The following is a 22,966-nucleotide window of genomic DNA, read 5'->3' as shown; positions in this document are numbered from 1 at the left end:
TTACTCTCAGAGATTCTGGTCCTAGTAGAACCAACCCTGTTCTTTACTCTTAGAGATTCTGGTCCTAGTAGAACCAACCCTGTTCTTTACTCTCAGAGATTCTGGTTCTAGTAGAACCAACCCTGTTCTTTACTCTCAGAGATTCCGGTCCTAGTAGAACCAACCCTGTTCTTTACTCTTAGAGATTCCGGTCCTAGTAGAACCAACCCTGTTCTTTACTCTCAGAGATTCTGGTCCTAGTAGAACCAACCCTGTTCTTTACTCTCAGAGATTCTGGTCCTAGTAGAACCAACCCTGTTCTTTACTCTCAGAGATTCCGGTCCTAGTAGAACCAACCCTGTTCTTTACTCTCAGAGATTCCGGTCCTAGTAGAACCAACCCTGTTCTTTACTCTTAGAGATTCCGGTCCTAGTAGAACCAACCCTGTTCTTTACTCTTAGAGATTCCGGTCCTAGTAGAACCAACCCTGTTCTTTACTCTTAGAGATTCCGGTCCTAGTAGAACCAACCCTGTTCTTTACTCTCAGAGATTCCGGTCCTAGTAGAACCAACCCTGTTCTTTACTCTCGAAGATTCCGGTCCTAGTAGAACCAACCCTGTTCTTTACTCTTAGAGATTCCGGTCCTAGTAGAACCAACCCTGTTCTTTACTCTCAGAGATTCTGGTTCTAGTAGAACCAACCCTGTTCTTTACTCTCAGAGATTCTGGTCCTAGTAGAACCAACCCTGTTCTTTACTCTCAGAGATTCTGGTCCTAGTAGAACCAACCCTGTTCTTTACTCTCAGAGATTCTGGTCCTAGTAGAACCAACCCTGTTCTTTACTCTCAGAGATTCTGGTCCTAGTAGAACCAACCCTGTTCTTTACTCTCAGAGATTCTGGTCCTAGTAGAACCAACCCTGTTCTTTACTCTCAGAGATTCTGGTCCTAGTAGAACCAACCCTGTTCTTTACTCTCAGAGATTCTGGTCCTAGTAGAACCAACCCTGTTCTTTACTCTCAGAGATTCCGGTCCTAGTAGAACCAACCCTGTTCTTTACTCTCAGAGATTCCGGTCCTAGTAGAACCAACCCTGTTCTTTACTCTTAGAGATTCCGGTCCTAGTAGAACCAACCCTGTTCTTTACTCTTAGAGATTCCGGTCCTAGTAGAACCAACCCTGTTCTTTACTCTTAGAGATTCCGGTCCTAGTAGAACCAACCCTGTTCTTTACTCTCAGAGATTCCGGTCCTAGTAGAACCAACCCTGTTCTTTACTCTCGAAGATTCCGGTCCTAGTAGAACCAACCCTGTTCTTTACTCTTAGAGATTCCGGTCCTAGTAGAACCAACCCTGTTCTTTACTCTCAGAGATTCTGGTTCTAGTAGAACCAACCCTGTTCTTTACTCTCAGAGATTCTGGTCCTAGTAGAACCAACCCTGTTCTTTACTCTCAGAGATTCTGGTCCTAGTAGAACCAACCCTGTTCTTTACTCTCAGAGATTCTGGTCCTAGTAGAACCAACCCTGTTCTTTACTCTCAGAGATTCTGGTCCTAGTAGAACCAACCCTGTTCTTTACTCTCAGAGATTCTGGTCCTAGTAGAACCAACCCTGTTCTTTACTCTCAGAGATTCTGGTCCTAGTAGAACCAACCCTGTTCTTTACTCTCAGAGATTCTGGTCCTAGTAGAACCAACCCTGTTCTTTACTCTCAGAGATTCTGGTCCTAGTAGAACCAACCCTGTTCTTTACTCTCAGAGATTCTGGTCCTAGTAGAACCAACCCTGTTCTTTACTCTCAGAGATTCCGGTCCTAGTAGAACCAACCCTGTGCTTTACATTTATCTACATCTTAACAGCTTATAAATATAGATGAAATGTTACAAATTGCGTAATGTAAATAGTTATTACCGTTAATCTACGTTGTATTTATTATTCCTATTTTATTAATAGCGTTTGTGTAAATATTCACACATATATTTACTATAAGTAATGATTTATTTACGGTTATTTGATTGTAGGAAGCAGCTTTAATTCGTCAGAGACATGCAGAACTGAAAAAATATCCATTCTTTGAATTAGAAGTGATTTTGAAAGAAGGACGTGATCTGGTTGTTAGAGACGCGTGTGGTAAGAGACCTCTTCCAATTACTGTGATCAGACTGAGAGACAAACTACCACGTCGTCGCAGACTGATTTAGTTATCTGTGACTTGTGGATTAGTTCACGACAGTTGATGATCAATCAGATCTCTCAAGGGGAGGCGCAGAGTGGCACTGTCCATCCTAATATCCATCAATAACATCAACAGATAAAACCAATCAGTAAAACAACAGTAAAACCAGTAGTAACCCTATCGTACACCCGCATTGCTTATCAACATATCTGAAGTTATCTATACTAGAATTTATCTATTTTGATCTAGATACATATACAAAGAGTTCATTTTGACAATCTGTAGATCTGTTGATATAAACTTCTTGAACTATTGTACTGGTTCAGTCAGTTGTAGATTAGAATTTTGTTCAAAATGTTTAGTTTGTTAGATTATTACTAAACTCAGTGATCATTGTGTGACAAGTAACTGTCAAACTATCTCACACTATGTAACAGTTCATTATTTACCTAGCAAACAGGTCACAACTTAGCTTGTGATTGGGCTAGAGCAGGTCACCTGATATAAACAAACCCCTAACTTCTGATTGGCTGGAGCTGATGTAAACAAATAGCCCTAACCCTAACCCTAGCTTCTGATTGGCTGGAGCTGATGTAAACAAATAGCCCTAACCCTAACCCTAGCTTCTGATTGGCTGGAGCTGGTCACCTGATGTAAACAAATAGCCCTAACCCTAACCCTAGCTTCTGATTGGTTAGAGCTGGTCACCTGATATAAACAAACCATAGCTTCTGACTGGCTGAAGCTGGCCACCTGATATAAACAAACAGCCCTAACCCTAACCCTAGCTGTGATTGGCTGGATTTGGTCACCAGATATATAAACAAACTAGATAACATAAGTTCCTTGAAATTGATGAAATATTTCTAGGAAATGATGATTACTCCTGCAACTACGCAGCAGGATCCTGGCTTCTATTCAGTTTTGGCACTAAAATGAAAAACGATTTACCCCCCCCCCCCCAAAAAAAAAAATAAAATACATTCATACTACAAATAAAATCCCACACTGAGAATAATGAAAAGAGTTTCCTTGAGACGACCAATTAGAATATAGTTGAAACATTAATGGAATAATTTACTAATAGCTCCAGGAAACATTTAGGACTTTAATTGAAGTGTTTCATCAACGGTCTCGTTTTCATAAACTGTATGTATTTTATGTTACAGGTACAAGTGACCCGTACGTGAAATTCAAGCTCGGTCATAAAGAACTGTATAAAAGTCGTACAATACACAAAAACCTGAATCCGGCTTGGAACGAGAAATTCATTTTACCGATTGAAGATCCGTTTCATGCTATCAACGTGAAATGTTACGATTGGGATCGAGGTGTTCAAGACGACAGCATGGGATTCGCGGAAATCAAACCTTCAGATCTTCCTCTAAATACGTGAGTTAGTTTTCAATCAATTGAAACCTTTTTAGAATCCTTTCAAATAATCTACGGATAATAGGACCAAGCTGGCTGGCTGGTTGGCTGACTGGATTTTAATCAATTGCAAAAAGCTTTTAGTCACTGGCAAAAATATTGTCGTTTCAATATTGATACATGTTATCAATTCACACAGTTATTCTAGCCGTGGTCTATTAATCGTTTCAACTATATTCTAATAGTCATTTTCAGGAATACTGTATTCCTTCAGCTAGTGTAGTTTATTCAACGTTTCAACTTTATCCTAATAGTCATCTTCAGGAATACTGTATTCCTTGAGCTAGTGTAGTTTATTCAACGTTTCGACTATATCCTAATAGTCATCTTCAGGAATACTGTATTCCTTGAGCTAGTGTAGTTCATTCAACGTTTCGACTATATCCTAATAGTCATCTTCAGGAATACTGTATTCCTTGAGCTAGTGTAGTTTATTCAACGTTTCGACTATATCCTAATAGTCATCTTCAGGAATACTGTATTCCTTGAGCTAGTGTAGTTTATTCAACGTTTCGACTTTATCCTAATAGTCATCTTCAGGAATACTGTATTCCTTCAGCTAGTGTAGTTTATTCAACGTTTCGACTTTATCCTAATAGTCATCTTCAGGAATACTGTATTCCTTGAGCTAGTGTAGTTTATTCAACGTTTCAACTATATTCTAATAGTCATCTTCAGGAATACTGTATTCCTTGAGCTAGTGTAGTTTATTCAACGTTTCGACTTTATCCTAATAGTCATCTTCAGGAATACTGTATTCCTTGAGCTAGTGTAGTTTATTCAACGTTTCAACTATATTCTAATAGTCATCTTCAGGAATACTGTATTCCTTGAGCTAGTGTAGTTTATTCAACGTTTCGACTTTATCCTAATAGTCATCTTCAGGAATACTGTATTCCTTGAGCTAGTGTAGTTTATTCAACGTTTCGACTATATCCTAATAGTCATCTTCATACGGAACATTGAAATAAACCAATAACTTTCAGATTGAAATTGACCCCTGATTTTGTATTATGTTTACCGACTCTGAAAACTAAGATATTCTTTCTTTATATTTATTTTCGCAGGCTGCAAGAGATGAAACTGATGCTTTCTGAAGCAAAGAGTAAAGAAGGATACATGGGATACATATTACTATCAGTTAAACTTGTTCCTAAAACACAAGATGAGAAAGAACAGGTAATACAATAATTGATTCTACTGGTGAATGGGTCTCTAATAGCAGTAACGGAGGTTTATAGAAAATACACCCACGATATTGACGATTAACGACAATTATCTGTAACACTGATGTTTAAGATAGTCTTCTACCCATCTTCAGATTTATTTGATATATCAATAAATTTCTAAAGATTGGTAGAAGCCTCTATTCTACCAAAAACAACACTTTCAACTTATTTTCTGTTGCGAAATCGTCAATATTATTGGTATTTTACAAAGACTGCGACAAGTCTGGATATCTTAGCAGAAACGCAGATTCTAGAATATTTCTGCATCATGAACAATCAGACATGAACTGATGTGCCATCTATCAGTAATCTATACAACTCACGGAGAGGGAGGGATGGGACGTAGACCTCTGAAATACAGTCATTGCACGTAATATCGATAGGAGATTTTTATAGCATGAAATAACTTTATCTCGTGGTTTCAGAATCTAATATATCACAATAGATTAGTTTTAACAACCTTCTAGATAACTGTGGATAAGTCTCAATCGAGAATTTTTAAAAATAGCAACTCCAGTATCCACACCACCTGTCATTGGTTGGTCAGATTTGACTCGAGGATCCTGTTTCAACTACTTAAATTGTGGATTCAGATTTAAACTCCATGGAACTGTGGAACTGGATCTCTACACTGAGAGTTAAAGGAATTGAATGTAAATGATAGTTATCTGTAGGTTAAAATGATTTTTTTAAAGGTGTTTATCTGAACTATCTTTGAGTAATAGTTTTTAAACTCTCTCCGTGTCTGTTTGAATATATCATAACAAATATATTGATGTATTTTTTGCTTTTACTATATTTTTATCTACGTAGCATTCTCCTCATACTTCTAAAGGTGGAATTCAGTGTAAAACTGCAGGGAAGGTTAGTCTTAGTATTAGCTGATCAGTCTATCAGTCAATCGGCTGATCAGTCTATCAGTCAATCGGCTGACTAGTCGATCCATTACACAAAATACTGATAGATTTTTAGTTGCTGTTTGTTCCGTTATTTTGTGCCTGTTTTTACCAAAAGATTGTCATATATACAGTACTCAAAAAGTAACCCTGGGGTATCCTGGGGTACTCCTACGGGTATCCCCGGGGTGTCCTGGGGTACTCCTACGGGTATCCCTGGGGTATCCCTGGAGTACTCCTACGGGTATCCCTGGGGTACTCCTACGGGTATCCCTGGGGTGTCCCGGGGTACTCCTACGGGTATCCCTGGGGTACTCCTACGGGTATCCCTGGGGTGTCCCGGGGTACTCCTACGGGTATCCCTGGGGTGTCCCGGGGTACTCCTACGGGTATCCCTGGGGTGCTCATTGAGTAGGCACTTGTTCAACACAGATTTTAATTTATTTACCTCCATTTATCCATCTGGACCAAGTTCTATTGTTCTCAGTTGAAATTTAATTCTAGGTCTGAATTTTTTTAGATTGTCTTATTGAACCATCTAAAGTGGAACTGTGGAACTGTGGAACTGTGGAACTGTGTCCTCTTATCTATGAATTACTAGCAAAGATCTAATTCTATTTATTGAGTATTTTATAAATATTTAATTTTCAGTTTTTAGAGAATTTGCCAGCTATGACAGGGGTATCCCTGGAATCTGCTGAGATTCCTATTAGAAAAGTCAATACGACTCTGTTAGCGGAACAACAGTGGAATCATGTAATTGTATAAGACACACCTCAAACTTAACTATATATATCTATAGTGCATATACACAAATTAAGAAGTCAAGATCTATATTCAATTAAAATGTGATGAGGCTTTGGTTAAAAATGATGAGATGAATTTTAATTTCTTAAGGTAATTATCACATCACATCTTATTGAATGAAAGTCAAGCCCCATTTTAGTTGAATATACTGAAGCATCTGTGCTCATTATATAATATTTACCTTTTATGGAATAATAAACTTTGAAACTTAACACATTGATTGAAAAGTCTTCACATCTATGATGCTATGTTTAAACAGCTCCTGTACAGTTCGTATTATGATTTTATAATCAAATCGATATTGATTGATTGAATCTGATTTCGTTATGATATGATATTATAGAATTATCGATTATGAAATTGAATCTAACAAATTAAACTCAGTAGCATTTACCCCCTCCACTACCCCCTCCTACTGATTATCAATAATCAAATCATTTATTCATTGCAGTAGTTACATATGTGTTTAATTGATTTACATCTCCTGCATAAAGCATGTGCCTGCTGCAGTTACAAAATCTATTGTTGTCAAAAAAATGTTAGTTTAGTCAGTGTTACTTCATTGATAAATCAGGGATTTTGTGTATCCAGAAATCTATTGAATTTATAAAAATGACCTCATTCTACACTTGGATCCCGATTCACAGTTGTGAGTTACAGCTACGAGCAATTATCTGAAATGGTTGCTCGTAGGTTACAGTTGAGAGTTGAGATTAGTTCATTTTCAATGTTTCAACTCTTGAATGAAATCTTTACTAAAAACTGGGGAACTGGGTCATCGACTTTTAGAGTCATTTTAGATATATATATGTTACAGATTATGAAATCCTTGTGTTTAGAGCCAGATATTAATTCATTTCGTTGTTGTATAATTCTGCAACAGATGTTACGAACGAGTATCATCTATATTGACGACTGTCCACTGTGTGACATCTGTCCACTGTCACCAGTCGGTCTACTGTGTGAGCAGTCTGACCACTGTCCACTGTGTGAGCAGTCTGACCGCTGTCTACTGAGTGGTCATTGAGTATTCATTGATAAGAAGACACTTCAATCATTAGGAGCAGCATCCCATCAAAATACTTCTGATGATAAAATCTGATGAAATGATGGATAAAAAGGAAAATAAGAATGAAAACGATGATAAACTGTTAAAGAAAACCGTCGTTTTAAAACAGGTTTTTTCATCTTCATCATTATTCAAATATTTGGATCTAAGCGATTATTGTGTCATATAGTTAGTTGTACATACCATTTATGAGGATTTAAATTGGTTTTAGATGTTACTGCTGGTATCTATAATGATCACTGTGTCCAGTATCTGTATATAATAGGGGTACCCTGCTGTGTATGAAACACTGTAGTTATTGCTCTAATGAAAATAATATTCTAAGGTGTGGTCGGTATGTCGGTAGGTCGGTATGTTTGATTGATTTTTCACGCTAGGATCCAGGTATATTTACAGACCTGTACTACCTGGCTGTTCCATCATAGAAAACACACATCTCAAACTGCTGTATTTTACGTTTAAAGAACAGTTTTTTATTGGGGATTTATTTGAACAGTAAGTTTGGTTGTGATGTAGGAATTTGTTCAGAATATACTGTGTATGAGAGATGAGGTCAGTGCTGATTATAGATAAGTTTTATTCTAGTGTGTGTGTGTGATAGAGATAGTTAAAGTTGATTTCAATGATTAATCAATTTCAGGTCTATCTCTGATTTAATGAAATCCGTACAGTTAGCATTCTATGACCCAGAATGAACTGATTCCGATTGATGCTTGATGATGATTATGATGTGATTGATTATTTGCGCATTGCATGCTCAGTATCATCCTGCACTGAGACCATTTTAAATAGAACAGTCTTGTCAAATATCTTGTCAATATATATATATATATATTTATATTAGTTTTTGTTGATTGTTTTTTAAAGAGTTGCATGATTAATATATAATCATTTGTTGTAAATATTTACGTTAATCTTCTCAATTTTTTGTGACATTTCAGACCCAGTTCCACAGTTATAGAATATATTTGACGTAAAGCTGATCTTAGATTTATCCAGTTAAATCTCTGTCTATAGAACTGGATCTGAGGTTCTATCGATGAGTCATGATTAATTCAGAAATCAGCAGTATGGCTCAGATCCATACATCTCAGTTCATTTGACTGAAGAGTTCATTTCCAATCCAATGTTTTAACTCAATATTTTGAGAACTGTGGAACTGGATCCAGTAACTGTGGAACTGGATCCAGTAATTGTGGAAGTGTGGAACTGGATCTGGTATTCAAACTACGCGCTGCTACGATGTTTAAATTAAAGGATTTTTATTTTCTATAATTTCAGTATTTCTTGCGAGCGAGTAAAATGGCAGAATCCGGGCGTAATAAGAAAGGAACGTACACATATAGTTCTATAGTACACATCGTGTTAGTCGAGGGTAAAAATCTTATTCCTATGGACGACAACGGATTAAGCGATCCATTCGTTAAATTAAGACTCGGAAATGAGAAATTCAAAGGAAAGGTTTGTAACTACAGTTATATATCTGTATTATGCTCAAACTCACTTCAGTCATGGATAAGTCAGCACAGTCGTCTCTATTTTAGATAGATTCTGTTGTATAAGTCGTCACAACTGAAGTCGTCTAAATTTGTATTTCTTATTCAATTTACTTCAAGTCATCATTTGGATGAACCTTCGACATTCACATCTGTAGTATATAAACTGATAAATCATCTTCAATTTGTTTGATGTTATTTCTATCTAAACATCTAATATTTGATGTTTGTTTAGAATGAGTCTTTAGCCGATGAAACTGTTTGTAAATTTCAGCCTAAAATGAAAACATTGAATCCGCGATGGAAAGAACAGTGTGAACTGTATATGTACGATAACCAGACCAGTACGTTAGAGGTGACTGTGTGGGATTTCGATGTCGCCGATAAGAATGATCTCATGGGAAGGTAATTGAATACTTTGTAACTGTTGTGAATGGTCTTGACTGAACCTGTTACAGTAGTGTGTTATAGATAATAACACTTTAAGATTATGATAAAGGACCATTGATACTTTAGCTCGCTTTTACTGAAATTAATGAGCATTCCGCAAGTTTACGTTGTCCAATATCGTGATTCGGCGTCACAGCCATTTTAGTTGAAATACAGCTGTTTGACCAAGCAAACTATGAGTCTAGTAGCATGTAGCATTAGCGTCTTGAATTGGGCGATGAGCAAAACATTTCAAGATATAAAAACTGTTTACTGCATGTTACAAGATAAAACATTATCGATAAAGAAATTCTAGATGAAACCATTTTAACTATTTAAAGCATCATGAAACATCAAAATATGGAGTGGACTGAATACTTTTTATACTATTGGTCGACTACTGGCTTTTCATTGGTCTAGAGCTGTCAACTGATGTAGATTGATAAAACACAACTACTAAAATATTGAATATAAATGTCATGAAATTTAAAACCAATTTTGTGAATGAATAATTGAATGAATGAATTTCGTTTAAAAAGGGCAACAGTTGATTTAACAACTTTAGATCGTGAAGTAACTCATACAGTAGAAGTGAAGTTGGAGGACGGAGCTGGAGTAGTTGTATTACTGGTGACTATTACCGGAACTCAAGGTAGTGAAACAGGAGCGGCTGATCTCAGTGATTATTTACCAGATGGAAAAGCTCGCGAGGAAATCGTACGCAAATACGTAAGCATCAAAACATCAAATTCGCACTGAGACACGGCCAACTCAGGCTTCCGTAAACATCATCATTTTCTGACTTTCAAACGAAATCATTTTCCAATCCTTGGCTCGGACTTTTGCCTTAACTAATATTGCCAGTCCCAGTTTGCCCTAGTTAGGCAATGTGTACTGTATTTCATGTATTTAACTACACCACATTCAGCTGATGTTTTGTGGAGCAGTGTGGCTTAGTGGTAGAGTGCTCGCCCCCCAATCGGGAGGTTGTGTGTTCGAACCCCGGCTGTGCTGTAGTGTCCTTAGGCAAGGCATTAATTCACAATTGCTACTGGCTGACGACGCCTTGATCGCTCTGCAGCGTATCGGTGTTGCATCTCCCTAGGGAGAGTAAGAATGTACTGGATTGGTAACAGAAGCTGGGTAATAATTGAGTGACAGCACTTTGAGCATTCATTGGAAAGGCGCTTTATAGGCACTAATTATTATTATTATTATTATTATTATGTTCCGCCATAACTTAATATTGTATTCAACTATTAACTTAACCATAAATACATATGAAAGTTAGTTTTATTTGTTTGATACATTTTTAGGGAGTTGCGAAATCATTCAAGAATATCCGAGATGTTGGTTGGTTACAGTGTAAAGTATTTAAGGCTCAGAGTCTTGCGTCTGCTGATATCGGCGGTAAAAGTGATCCGTTCTGTGTATTAGAGGTCGTTAACGCCAGACGTCAAACTCATACTGAATACAAAACGCTGTGTCCAGAATGGGGTAAAATATTCACATTGTAAGTTCATTCGAGTATTTCAAATCAGAATATTTTCTGTAAATGAAACATTTTACTTGAGGCTACACTCACTCACTCACTCACTCACTCGCTCACTCACTCACATTTATGAATTCCATTTCAAATGTAAATGCCGTCAAACTCTTCATCTGATAAGTTTTCACATTACTGAAATCGTCTCTATATTTTCGAGTCTCAATTTGTATTTCTAATTCAATTTACTAAGTGTAAGTCGTCATTTGGATAAGTCTTCACATTACTGAAGTCATCTCTATTTTTGAGTTGTAATTTGTATTACTAATTAGATGTACAATGCGTAGATCATCATTTGTTATAAGTTATCAACATAATGCTCATGAAAACTATGAGTTAGACTGTGAAGTTTCATTGTAAATTTCTAGGGTTAAAGTTGTCGACGAACAAGCCCAGTTTTTGAGTAACTGCATCCCTAATCAGCGTTATTCATTAATATCAGAGATTTTGAGATTGCGTAAATTGTTTTTCTGATTACAGCCCGGTTCGTGATATCCACTCGATGTTAGAGATCACAGTTTATGACGAGGATCGCGATCGTAAGTTTGAATTCTTGGGAAAAGTCGTAATTCCGTTATTGAGAATCAAGAACGGTGAGAAGAGATGGTACGCCTTAAAGGACAAAAAACTGAACCGCCGAGTCAAAGGTGCTGTACAGCTAGAAATGGATTTCATATACAATCATGTAAGTTCAACACCGGATTAACCCTTCTATTGCGCGGGACAGGTTTTAGAGGGCCGGCCATCCCTTTCATTTTTACATCCATCCCTCTGAAAATCAGCCACCTTTTTTCTGTTGCCCCTGCCAGATTGGATGTAAATATTCTATCAATGAGGATAATTGCTTTAAAATATATTGAGCTAATGTGAAATATAGAAGATTATACCAAAAATTGGATTTTCTGTATTTTTTGGGGATCAAAAGCCTTATTACATCAACAGCCATGTTGTAATACACTTAACGATGAGTACAGCCCCTTTAAACCGCCAGCATATGGGAGAACACTGAGGGCTGCAGTTGCTCAAATGTTAATCAACCTTTGAGCAACTGGGTCAATGATAGGTTTAACAATAAATGTAATTGTTTGTGTTTCAGTTGAAAGCTGCAATAAGAACAGTGAATCCAAGAGAGGAGAAATACATGCAACCGAGACCTCAATTCAAAATCGCTGTAAGTATCAATCGCTGAAACTCGCTTAGAATCAATTCAATAATCACCTTCAAACCAAGTTTGTAAATTCGAATGTATTATTGCAGGTAATGAAGAGGAATATAGATCGTCTAACGCAGATTATTGATTCCGCTGTTGAAGGTGGCGTTTTCTTACAAAGCTGTTTTAATTGGGAATCGAAACCTCGAAGTATAGCTGCGTTTATAGTAAGTCTTATTAACCACATACAGTAGATTCGCGTGCCCTCCGAGACAGCTTCCTATTTTCTAGCCCCAATTCATGCGATGATGACCCATCGTCGCTCCAACTGCCCTCAAATTGTCTCTTGGCTATGTCTACTAAGAGCTGAACTACTCTTTAAAATATCAAAATATTCTCAAAATCAGAATAATTTCTTGTTCATTTTCAATTAATTTACTATTTTTATATCAAATTATTCTAATATTTGGTGAACTACGACTAATTACAGATAAGAGTGAATCTATCGCTCCTACATGATCTACCGTACCGCTATCCCTCCCTACCTCTATCCCTCCCTACCTCTATCCCTCCCTCCCTCTATCCCTACCTCCCTCTATCCCTCCCTACCTCTATCCCTCCCTCCCTCTATCCCTCCCTACCTCTATCCCTACCTCTATTCCTCCCTCCCTCTATCCCTCCCTACCTCTATCCCTACCTCTATTCCTCCCTCCCTCTATCCCTCCCTCCCTCTATCCCTCCCTACCTCTATCCCTCCCTACCTCTATCCCTCCCTACCTCTATCCATCCCTACCTCTATCCCTCCCTACCTCTATCCATCCCTACCTCTATCCATCCCTCCCTCCATCCCTCTATCCCTCCCTCCCTCTATCCCTCCCTACCTCTATCCCTCCCTACCGCTATCCCTCCCTACCTCTATCCCTCCCTACCTCTATCCCTCCCTACCTCTATCCCTACCTCTATCCCTCCCTCCCTCTATCCCTCCCTACCTCTATCCCTCCCTACCTCTATTCCTCCCTACCTCTATTCCTCCCTCCCTCTATCCCTCCCTACCTCTATCCCTCCCTACCTCTATCCCTCCCTACCTCTATCCATCCCTACCTCTATCCATCCCTCCCTCCATCCCTCTATCCCTCCCTCCCTCTATCCCTCCCTACCTCTATCCCTCCCTACCGCTATCCCTCCCTACCTCTATCCCTCCCTACCTCTATCCCTCCCTACCTCTATCCCTACCTCTATCCCTCCCTACCGCTATCCCTCCCTACCTCTATCCCTCCCTCTATCCCTCCCTACCTCTATCCCTACCTCCCTCTATCCCTCCCTACCTCTATCCCTCCCTCTATCCCTCCCTACCTCTATCCCTCCCTACCTCTATCCCTCCCTACCTCTATCCCTACCTCTATCCCTCCCTACCTCTATCCCTACCTCTATCCCTCCCTACCTCTATCCCTCCTTCCCTGTAATGATTAACATGTTGACTGTTTTTTCAGGTATTCCTGATATTGACTTGGACATTTGAACTATACATGGCTCCGTTAACATTGTTCATAGTATTCGTCTTCCAATTAATTATAACCACTATCATTAGCCGTCTCAACAAAGATGCCAAAGAAGATGTAAGTAACGCCCTCTATAATCTACTTCATGTACTATGTGTCTACTGTTGTCATGTAGTGAATGTTTTTAGAATGGTCGAGTATATGTAACGCAGAAACTATGACGACCTGAGAATTCATTAGGTAAAATCTCTCTGATTTCAAAATCACTGATGATGTTTTCTTTACTCAAAAGTTTCAACGAGTTGGATCTTTATGTAAACAATTAGTACGCGGACGCAGTAAGGTAAAAACAATGATTGAATTTAATCAGTTGTCGCGGTTTGTGGGATAAAAAAACCTTCCAAAACGCTTATTTACCGGTAGTTTTACGTTAGAGAGTCCCTAGATTTGTGTCAGCCATATTCCTCGGGAGAAAATTTTTGATAGTCTGTTTTAAAACCCCTTATATTTATAGCAAATACCTAGCTTTAGAACAACCAGCTACCCTTAAACCTGTAATAGAGGATAGCATAGTGATTCAGTGCCACGGGTTTAAACATGCAGTAGTCACAGGCAAATAATATATCATTCTATTTGTGAGAAATACAAGGTTCTCCTAGTAGACGTGGTTTGGTAATGGATTGTGAAACGTGCTATAACGGCTGCTGTTGCTGCTGCTGCTGCCCTCTATATTCCAATAATTCAGATTGTATTCAAATTTATTTCTAGCGGCGTTTAAAATCAAAGAAACAGGTAACGACAGTGCTGCCACCTGCTGTGATAATCCTGCCCGAATGCGGTGTTTTCAAACATCAAATCTGATCATCGTGTTCAGTTAATTGATAATGTACTCATTTATATCTTAAGAATTGTTGTTGAGGATTAAACCGTGTTCATCCTCAACAACCAGGCGCGTTGGAAGCAATTTTTGATTGCCGCGGCCAATTGCCGATTTTTCCATAGGTTCTAATTTTGCAGCGGTGAATTTACTTCAATTTCATCAAAAAGTATAGAAAGAAAAAAACGTCATTCAGTAAATTATTGCCACGGCTTTCGCCACTGCGGTCGCTATGGTTCCAACGCTACTGACAACACATCTTTGTCATTACAACTAGTCGTCTCATCCACTGAATTCATCTCTTTTCTTCAGTCTCAATTGTATTTCAATTTATTATTAAGTGTAAGTCATCATCTGGATGACGAATCATTAACATAATTACCATCACAAATAGGACGACTTCAGCTGCGAGTTGTGCTTGTATTTCATGAATTCACATTTTTAAGTTTTCAACGTTTACGCAAACAATGACATTGAAACCTCACTACCTCACATCCTCACTTCCCTGTGTATACCTCATACTAATATATACTGTAACTGTGTCACTTTGTGTAAGTTATTTTTGTTTATCGTTTAGGAATATTTTGATGAAGATGATGAGGAAGAAGAGGAAGTAAAGGATCCAAAGGTAAATCAATTAATCAAACCAATCGATCAATCAATCAATCAATCAATCCAATCAATAGATATTGTTAGCGTAGCATGTAATTGTGTAGAGTAAATGATTCAGTAGTATCAGTCGGTATTTATAGATACAGTGGAACCTTGTTATATCAGTTATTACACAAACCTAGAATTTCATGCTGGATACTTAACGATGAACTCATTTTTCTAGTGCCCTGAATTTCGTTGTAACGAGGTTCCACTGTTCGAATGTAATTTATTTATTTCTAATGAAGTTTTAATTTTGTGTATGAATCAATGTTGTTTTTAATCCAGAAACGTTCAACTAATAGCACATCAGTAAGTCTACCTACCCCCCCCCCCTGTTGGACCCTCCCCCTTGTGGGACTCCCCCTGAAACCTTTGGATCCCGTATAATAATCCCTGTATACAACTTATAACAACCTGCAATCAGTGAATTCTAGCTATTATTCACTTTCCAGTTCATTTTGAAATCAATCTTTCAGACTATTTGGACTCTTGGCTACTTCTTCCTACATATATTCCATTATTGTGCGTACCGCTACATGAAAATCAGTATTATTTAATGAACTGCCTCAAATTGAATATATATCTAGAATTCGCTCTTCTCCAACGCGATCAAATATATTCATAATCTTCCGGCTTTAATGTATCGATTGTTGCTTTTGTGCGGCATTTTGTTATGTACTACCTGACGTAATAGAAACCTAAAGCTGCTAAAGAAGTAAGTAGCGTATGTCTGTGGAATGTGACTGATATCATACGTTCTGTGTGGAGTAGGGGCTGATATACCCTAGCTATGTGTGTTGAGGATGGGGGTTGGTTTAGTGTTTTATACGGTATCTTGTGTTCTTATTCAGCGTTCATACATTTTCTGGAAGACACTGTTTTTGACTATGGTGTCTGGATGTTTATCGGTGATAGTTCCACTCGTTTTGAAGGGTTTATTCTTTTGATTCTTGGGAAGATGATATTCTCATCTCTATAGTAACGGTGTAAGCGGTGACGATAATGATTTTGATGATTACTGACGATGAATTTATTTCTAGGATGAAAAGAAAGGTTTCAAGGAAAAACTGCAACAAATCCAGGAAATTTGTTTACAAGTTCAAGAAGGAATGGATATGGCTGCTTCAATGGGTGAACGTGTCAAAAAGTGAGTCATCAATGAAATAAATCAAAGCGATCTATATGAATGTAAGGTAAAAGGAAGATTGATTTGATTTGTTTATTTCAGTACGTTTAACTGGACTGTTCCATGGTTATCCATGTTGGCATGTTTAGCGATGCTGGCGGGAACTTTCCTGCTTTACTACGTTCCAGTAAGATACATTCTCTTGCTCTGGGGTAAGTATTAAACTCAATTCTATGAGTAACCCGTCGATGCATCATCGCCATTCCTTCAGAGATATCTTTAATTGAACTTTAAAACTGAACTTCAAACACATGACACATTTTATCGGCGCCCTTTTTTAAAACTGATCATTCGCACTTCACACCGGTTCAGGAATTCACCAGACTCGTCACCTTTAAGTAATGGTTGTATATTTTGTTTTGTAGGTATCAATAAATTCACTAAGAAACTTCGAGCTCCGAATGCTATTCCCAATAATGAACTGCTTGATTATTTGTCTAGAGTTCCGTCAGATAAAGAACTGGTACGTGGTTTATTTATCAGCAAAAAGCTGAATCATAAAGATTTAAAGGGTCATAGTATGAATGCAAGGAGGGGTTTAATGCTTTGATGAGCCTGGATAACTGGGCCACTGCTGGTACTACGATAAAAATGCTGATGATCAATTCAATGCAATTGTTTTATTGTTTCAGTTGATGATCAATTCAATCCAATTGTTTTATTGTTTCAGTTGATGATCAATTCAATGCAATTGTTTTATTGTTTCAGTTGATGTACCGTGAATTGCGTCCAGATTTTGGAAACACTCCTCCGGGTAAAAAGAAACGCAGCTGATTCCTGTAATTACCGTCGGCAGGATACGAGATATTCAATTATTCTAGTCAAGCTTCCACGGTGATTCCACCGCAATTCAACATCACATTGTTGCAGTTTCTATGGAAACTGATATATCTCTACGTGCGTACGATAGATAATTATTCCGATAGATACAATTATGCACTTTTTTGCATGGTATTTTTTAGTATCATTGATAAATAAGTCGTCGGGGGTTTAGGATATTTAATTGTTGACTTTTATATCACGCGTTAATATTTTATTCGTTATACTATGAAAAAAATGTAAATATTTGAAATATTCTCCGCAATAATTGAGTTCGAATTATTGATGGTTATTTGATTGTTTTGTAGCAGTTGTTTTTAACCGATTTAAAAGTTGAACTTTGATCGTTTATTCCATTTCTGTGTTCGAGTAAAATATCGGAGCCATCCATTTTTTTTGAAGTTGTGATTTAAATGTTGATCCTCGTTGAATTTAACTTCAGTTTCTGATCGATTTTAGTCTAGTTTTAGTTTCATAAAGAACCAGTTTTAACTGAGTTGTTACCAAATAATGAATGATAATGTGCCAAAACATGAATCGAAAACTTCTCGAGAATATCAACAAAAACTATTTAAAAACCATTCCACATTCTATCCAACCTAGCAACAGGTATAATATATATTTGTGGCGGGTCTATTTTAATTCCCAGAAATATAATCAATAATTATAATTTTACCAATGCGGATAATTCTACTTGATGCTAATTATAACTGGGTTTTATGGATTTATCTCATTTGCATATTTTAATTCATACCGAATCGTGATTGGTTAAAAGGCAGTAAAACTGTTCTACTCAGTAACATTCAATCGGTCAGTTTGAACTGAGGCTAAGAAATTCCCACCCATTTATTGATGATTATATCAATGATCGTCTATGGGTCGGACACAGAATAGTGGACTTCGGTAAATAATATTGGATTGAAATAGAATAGAAAAGAGCTTGACTGTAACTGAGTCCCTGAATTCCACACTGATCTTTACATTATATACAACTTGTACAGTTCATCACTCTTTCATAACTGTAAAAATATCACTGAATTAGACTGTGTTTATGCCTGGGTGGTTGTAGGACTGGGTGTCTCCTGGTCCCAGGTGTCTCCAGGTGTTCACGTGTCTCATCTCTGATTTTGTGTGTGTTTGTTTAACAGTTGTGCCAATCAGGAATCTGTGTAAATATAATCATCATCAGCGGAAATTACTGTATTATTAATTAATGATGAAACATTCCTTCAAAGCTCAATGTCTTTCAAATTATAAAACAAACAAATGATGTAAACTCTCCTTTCACTGTGGAATATATGCTTAAGAATTAGTTGTTATCAATCTGCAGCCCTCCCTCAACAAGCCCCTTGCCTCTCAGCCATTCGATAAAGCACCATCTGATTGTCCACACATGGGTTCAGTGCTTCATCTGAGACATCTTCAATTGTAAATGGACTACAAACACCAGGGGCCGGTTCCATAGTCTTGGCTTAGACTTAAGACCAGTCTAAGACCATGTTAGTTCTATAGCCAATCTAACAACATAAGACCAATATCCATGACTTAAGTCTCCACTGTGGAACCAGCCCCAGACGTTTTAGCAGCATACAGATTTCATAGTGAATTGTTGCGATTGTCTTTAGGGAAGTGGCTGGTTTGAGGCTGCAGATCGATACATACATTACTATCAAGTTCCAAATATGTGCCTGATGATGTTTCTATGGTAACTTTGGCTTCATTTCGACAAACTTTGCTTCCTGTCTGTGTAAAAATCATCCAGTATTTCCATATGAACTTGAATGGATGATCGAACCAGCAATATCAGTGCCTCTCATAAATATCAATATCAATAAAAACTGTAAATATCGTTTCAAATATAATTTATATCCATTCATGAAATATGTTAAGTTTATCATTATTATTATTATTATTATTATTATTATTATATCATTGATTTATCATTGATTTTACTGGTTGAATGTGATCTGCATTTTGTGATAAAAAGATTCTGTCTTTTTCAAACAGTTGTGGTTTGGTGTCCTGTAAGGGGTTGTTCATGAATTGTATGTACACTAAATTTGCTGATTATCACCTGCTATTCGACCAGTGGGGAATTTTTAACTGATCTCCCATCCGGCCGTGTACATAGTTTCTGAACAGCCTCAGACAGGGGTATATGTGTCTCCATTTCTAGGGTGATTTGATTTCCTTGTGATTATTAATTAGGACATTTATCAGTGAACCCTCGATCTATCAACCCCAGATATTGAAGAAGGGTGTCAAACAAGGTGAAGTTTCGATCGTATTAGTTTTTGAAACTGATTTGTCCTAATTCTTAAATCGCTCTTGAAATATTTGTGAAAGTTTAGAAACAGCCTCTATAATTATTGTAAGCCTAAATATAAAACACTCCTACACATTTATTATGAAGAATTTTAGAATACATTGTACATGTTTCGTTCGTGACAAGATCTTTGGTTAGAAATTTTTCTTAGGCAAATTTCTCTGTCATGTGTTAGTGTTATTAACTGGTTTCGTTTACTGGGCCTTAAACTACTCAGTTGTATCAAAGTAAATGATATTATCTGGCAGTTTATTCCGATCTAGTATTATTGACCACTGGATCCTTCGAATAGGGAGAGACTAATGGCAATTTAGTCCTTTAGTTAAATTAGTGACCAGTTTAAAGGAGGTTTCTCTTCTCGTCGACACCTCCTCATTTAGGCTTTCATTTTAGGGGCTATTTCTCAGCATCTAGTGATTCGAGTTATCATCAGTTGAATGTGTATTCTTAACGTTAATTATATTTTTGAACTGGTTTATAGTATTTTATGCACTGCATGTCAGGATATATATATACATCAACACTGGTTTAGAGTTTCATATCGACACAACTGGGTTCCCGGTGGATTCTAGAAACCATGGTTTACTTTTTAATTCATATTTAATACTAACCGATTATTTAAGGAATTGTCTTATTTTGTAAAGAAAATTATTCGTTAGATTAGTTAGAAAACCAAGGTCAGCTTCGACTTGAAAGTAATGTTCAGTTTGCACAGTTATTAAAGTAGTTCCTATCTTTAATTCTAGTCAGTTTCGATTCTGCCACCTTTGAGAAGAGTCTGATTCAGTTTGAGGGTTGAATTGAGACAAAAAGACATCTATTTGATGCAGCCCGTCAATCAGTTGCACCTCCTCAGACAATCACTATTCGATGGGTAAAGTCTGAATGATCCGATTGCTGTCTGTGGTCAGGTAAAAAATGTAATCAATTTTCAAATGGAACTGCTGCTTCCGGTCCAGAGATGAAACCTGGTGAAGTGTTTTTGGATCAGTTTTTGTATGGATGGCGATTGTCTCGAGGGTAGGGTACAGATTATCCGATAGTGGGCTGATTTTCAGATGTGGAGGCTATGTGCAGTAGTTCTGAGTTGATGTCAAAATGCTTGAAATTTGTGTCAGATTTTTCTCAGAATTCCTTACTCTCTCAGTATTCATCCGTACCTCAATGGTGTAATTTGTCTCTCATGACCAAAGATCGGTCAGTATTAATTCATTATTTATCTTTACACATTCGAAATAACTTTTAGTCCTCGTAGAACACGATTAATCATAGTATTTTTGAAATCGAATTGTACAGATGAAAATGAATACTTAACTAGAATTGAGCATTTTCTACTGAAGTCATTAAAACGCAAACAAAACAGAAAAATAATGTAAATCTGAATTCTGGATATGATAAAAACTGCTGTTTGTGACCAGATTTAAAACTGTTCCGTGCAGGAAAATTAGCTGTAAACATTTTTTTTACGAAAGATCAATGAATTAAAAGTGATGATAAATCTATAGAAAGTTTTCCTTTGTTATTTCTTCAATAATTCTGGATTTCCTATGTAAACTGGAAGCGACCAAATTCCCTCCATCCCTACAACCCCCTAACCATCGATCCCACAGCTGTATATCTCTGTAATTACTGGTACTGATTCAGAGTGGTCCTGATGCTGAATAGAGGATATGTATGAGTGTCCCGACCGTACGGTGCTGCCACTATACTCATCGTTAGCGGGATTTTCATACACTAACTAAAGTTAACTCTGGCAATCGACTTGCTGTCCAGTTATACTCCGTAACCCTAGCTTGCCAGGGTTGACTAACGTTAGTGTATGAAAATCCCGCTAACGATGAGCATAGAGGCAGGACCGTACAGTAAAATGTTGATATCCTAACAAAAGTAATTACTGATACTGACTGATTCAGAGAGATCCTGAATAGAGGATGTACAGGGGTGTCTCGGGTACGAACCCGATAATTACGGATACTGATTCAGAGTGGTCCTGATGCTGAATAGAGGATGTACAGGGGTATCCCGGGTTCAAACCCAGTAATTGCTGATACTGATTCAAAGTGGTCCTGATGCTGAATAAAGGATGTACAGGGGTGTCCCGGATTCAAACTCAAATTACTGATGCTGATTCAGAGTGGTCCTGATGCTGAATAGAGGAAGTACAGGGGTGTTCCGGGTTCGAGAACCAGTAATTACTGATGCTGATTCAGAGTGGTACTGATGCTGGATAGAGGATGTACAGGGGTGTTCCGGGTTCGAGAATCAGTAATTACTGATACTCAGAGTTGTCCTGATGCTGAATAGAGGATGTCCCGGGTTTAAACCCAGTAGTGGTCCAAGTTGTCCTGATGCTGAATGAAAGATGAACGGGGGCGTCCCAGGTTCGAACCCAGTAATAACTGATACTGATTCACAGGTGGTCCTGATGCTGAATAGAGGATGTACAGGGGTGTCCCGGGTTCGAACCCAGTAATTACTGATATTGATTCAGAGTGGTCCTGATGCTGAATAGAGGATGTACATGAGTGTTCCGACCGTACGGTGCTGCCGCTATACTCATCGTTAGCGGGATTTCCATACACTAACTAAAGTCAACTCTGGCAATCGATATGTTGTCCAGTTATACCCCGTTACCCTAGCTTGCCACAGTTGACTAACGTTAGTGTATGAAAATCCCGCTAACGATGAGCATAGAGGCAGCACCGTACGGTAAAATATTGATATCCTAACAAACGTAATTACTGATACTGATTCAGATAGATCCTAATACTGAATAGAGGATGTACCGGGGTGTCCCGGGTTCGAACCCTGTAATTACTGATATTGATTCAGAGTGGTCCTGATGCTGAATAGAGGATGTACATGAGTGTTCCGACCGTACGGTGCTGCCGCTATACTCATCGTTAGCGGGATTTCCATACACTAACTAAAGTCAACTCTGGCAATCGATATGTTGTCCAGTTATACTCCGTTACCCTAGCTTGCCACAGTTGACTTACGTTAGTGTATGAAAATCCCGCTAACGATGAGCATAGAGGCAGCACAGTACGGTAAAATATTGATATCCTAACAAAAACGTAATTACTGATACTGATTCAGATAGATCCTAATACTGAATAGAGGATGTACAGGGGGTGTCCCGGGTTCGAACCCAGTAATTACTGATGCTGATTCAGAGTGGTCCTGATGCTGAATAGAGGAAGTACAGGGGTGTTCCGGGTTCGAGAACCAGTAATTACTGATGCTGATTCAGAGTGGTACTGATGCTGGATAGAGGATGTACAGGGGTGTTCCGGGTTCGAGAATCAGTAATTACTGATACTCAGAGTTGTCCTGATGCTGAATAGAGGATGTCCCGGGTTTAAACCCAGTAGTGGTCCAAGTTGTCCTGATGCTGAATGAAAG

The 22,966-nt window shown here is 37.9% G+C and overlaps 1 protein-coding gene across 2 annotated transcripts in view; it reads left to right on the top strand.

Annotated features, from left to right (window-relative positions):
• LOC141906367 (multiple C2 and transmembrane domain-containing protein 1-like) overlaps positions 1-19,151 on the top strand; it is a 57,438-nt gene extending 38,287 nt beyond the window's left edge. Inside the window, exons 5-23 of one of the 2 annotated variants that reach the window (XM_074795616.1) lie at positions 1,993-2,101; positions 3,317-3,539; positions 4,646-4,757; positions 5,621-5,671; positions 6,355-6,459; positions 8,861-9,040; positions 9,350-9,480; positions 10,044-10,233; positions 10,821-11,017; positions 11,531-11,735; positions 12,147-12,221; positions 12,308-12,427; positions 13,691-13,816; positions 15,154-15,204; positions 15,516-15,539; positions 16,271-16,377; positions 16,459-16,568; positions 16,782-16,879; positions 17,125-19,151. In XM_074795616.1, the coding sequence (XP_074651717.1) occupies positions 1,993-2,101; positions 3,317-3,539; positions 4,646-4,757; positions 5,621-5,671; positions 6,355-6,459; positions 8,861-9,040; positions 9,350-9,480; positions 10,044-10,233; positions 10,821-11,017; positions 11,531-11,735; positions 12,147-12,221; positions 12,308-12,427; positions 13,691-13,816; positions 15,154-15,204; positions 15,516-15,539; positions 16,271-16,377; positions 16,459-16,568; positions 16,782-16,879; positions 17,125-17,190 (2,280 nt within the window). In that variant the 3' untranslated portion in view covers positions 17,191-19,151. The remainder of the gene's footprint in view (positions 1-1,992; positions 2,102-3,316; positions 3,540-4,645; positions 4,758-5,620; positions 5,672-6,354; positions 6,460-8,860; positions 9,041-9,349; positions 9,481-10,043; positions 10,234-10,820; positions 11,018-11,530; positions 11,736-12,146; positions 12,222-12,307; positions 12,428-13,690; positions 13,817-15,153; positions 15,205-15,515; positions 15,540-16,270; positions 16,378-16,458; positions 16,569-16,781; positions 16,880-17,124) is intronic. The other variant, XM_074795617.1, reaches the window with a different exon arrangement.
• Positions 19,152-22,966: the final 3,815 nt, after the last annotated feature.

This window comes from Tubulanus polymorphus, chromosome 5, assembly GCF_964204645.1.
Source record: "Tubulanus polymorphus chromosome 5, tnTubPoly1.2, whole genome shotgun sequence".
Taxonomy (NCBI): Eukaryota; Metazoa; Nemertea; class Palaeonemertea; order Tubulaniformes; family Tubulanidae; genus Tubulanus; species Tubulanus polymorphus.
Note: the sequence above shows the minus strand (reverse complement) of the source record. Positions and strands in the feature narration are given on the sequence as shown.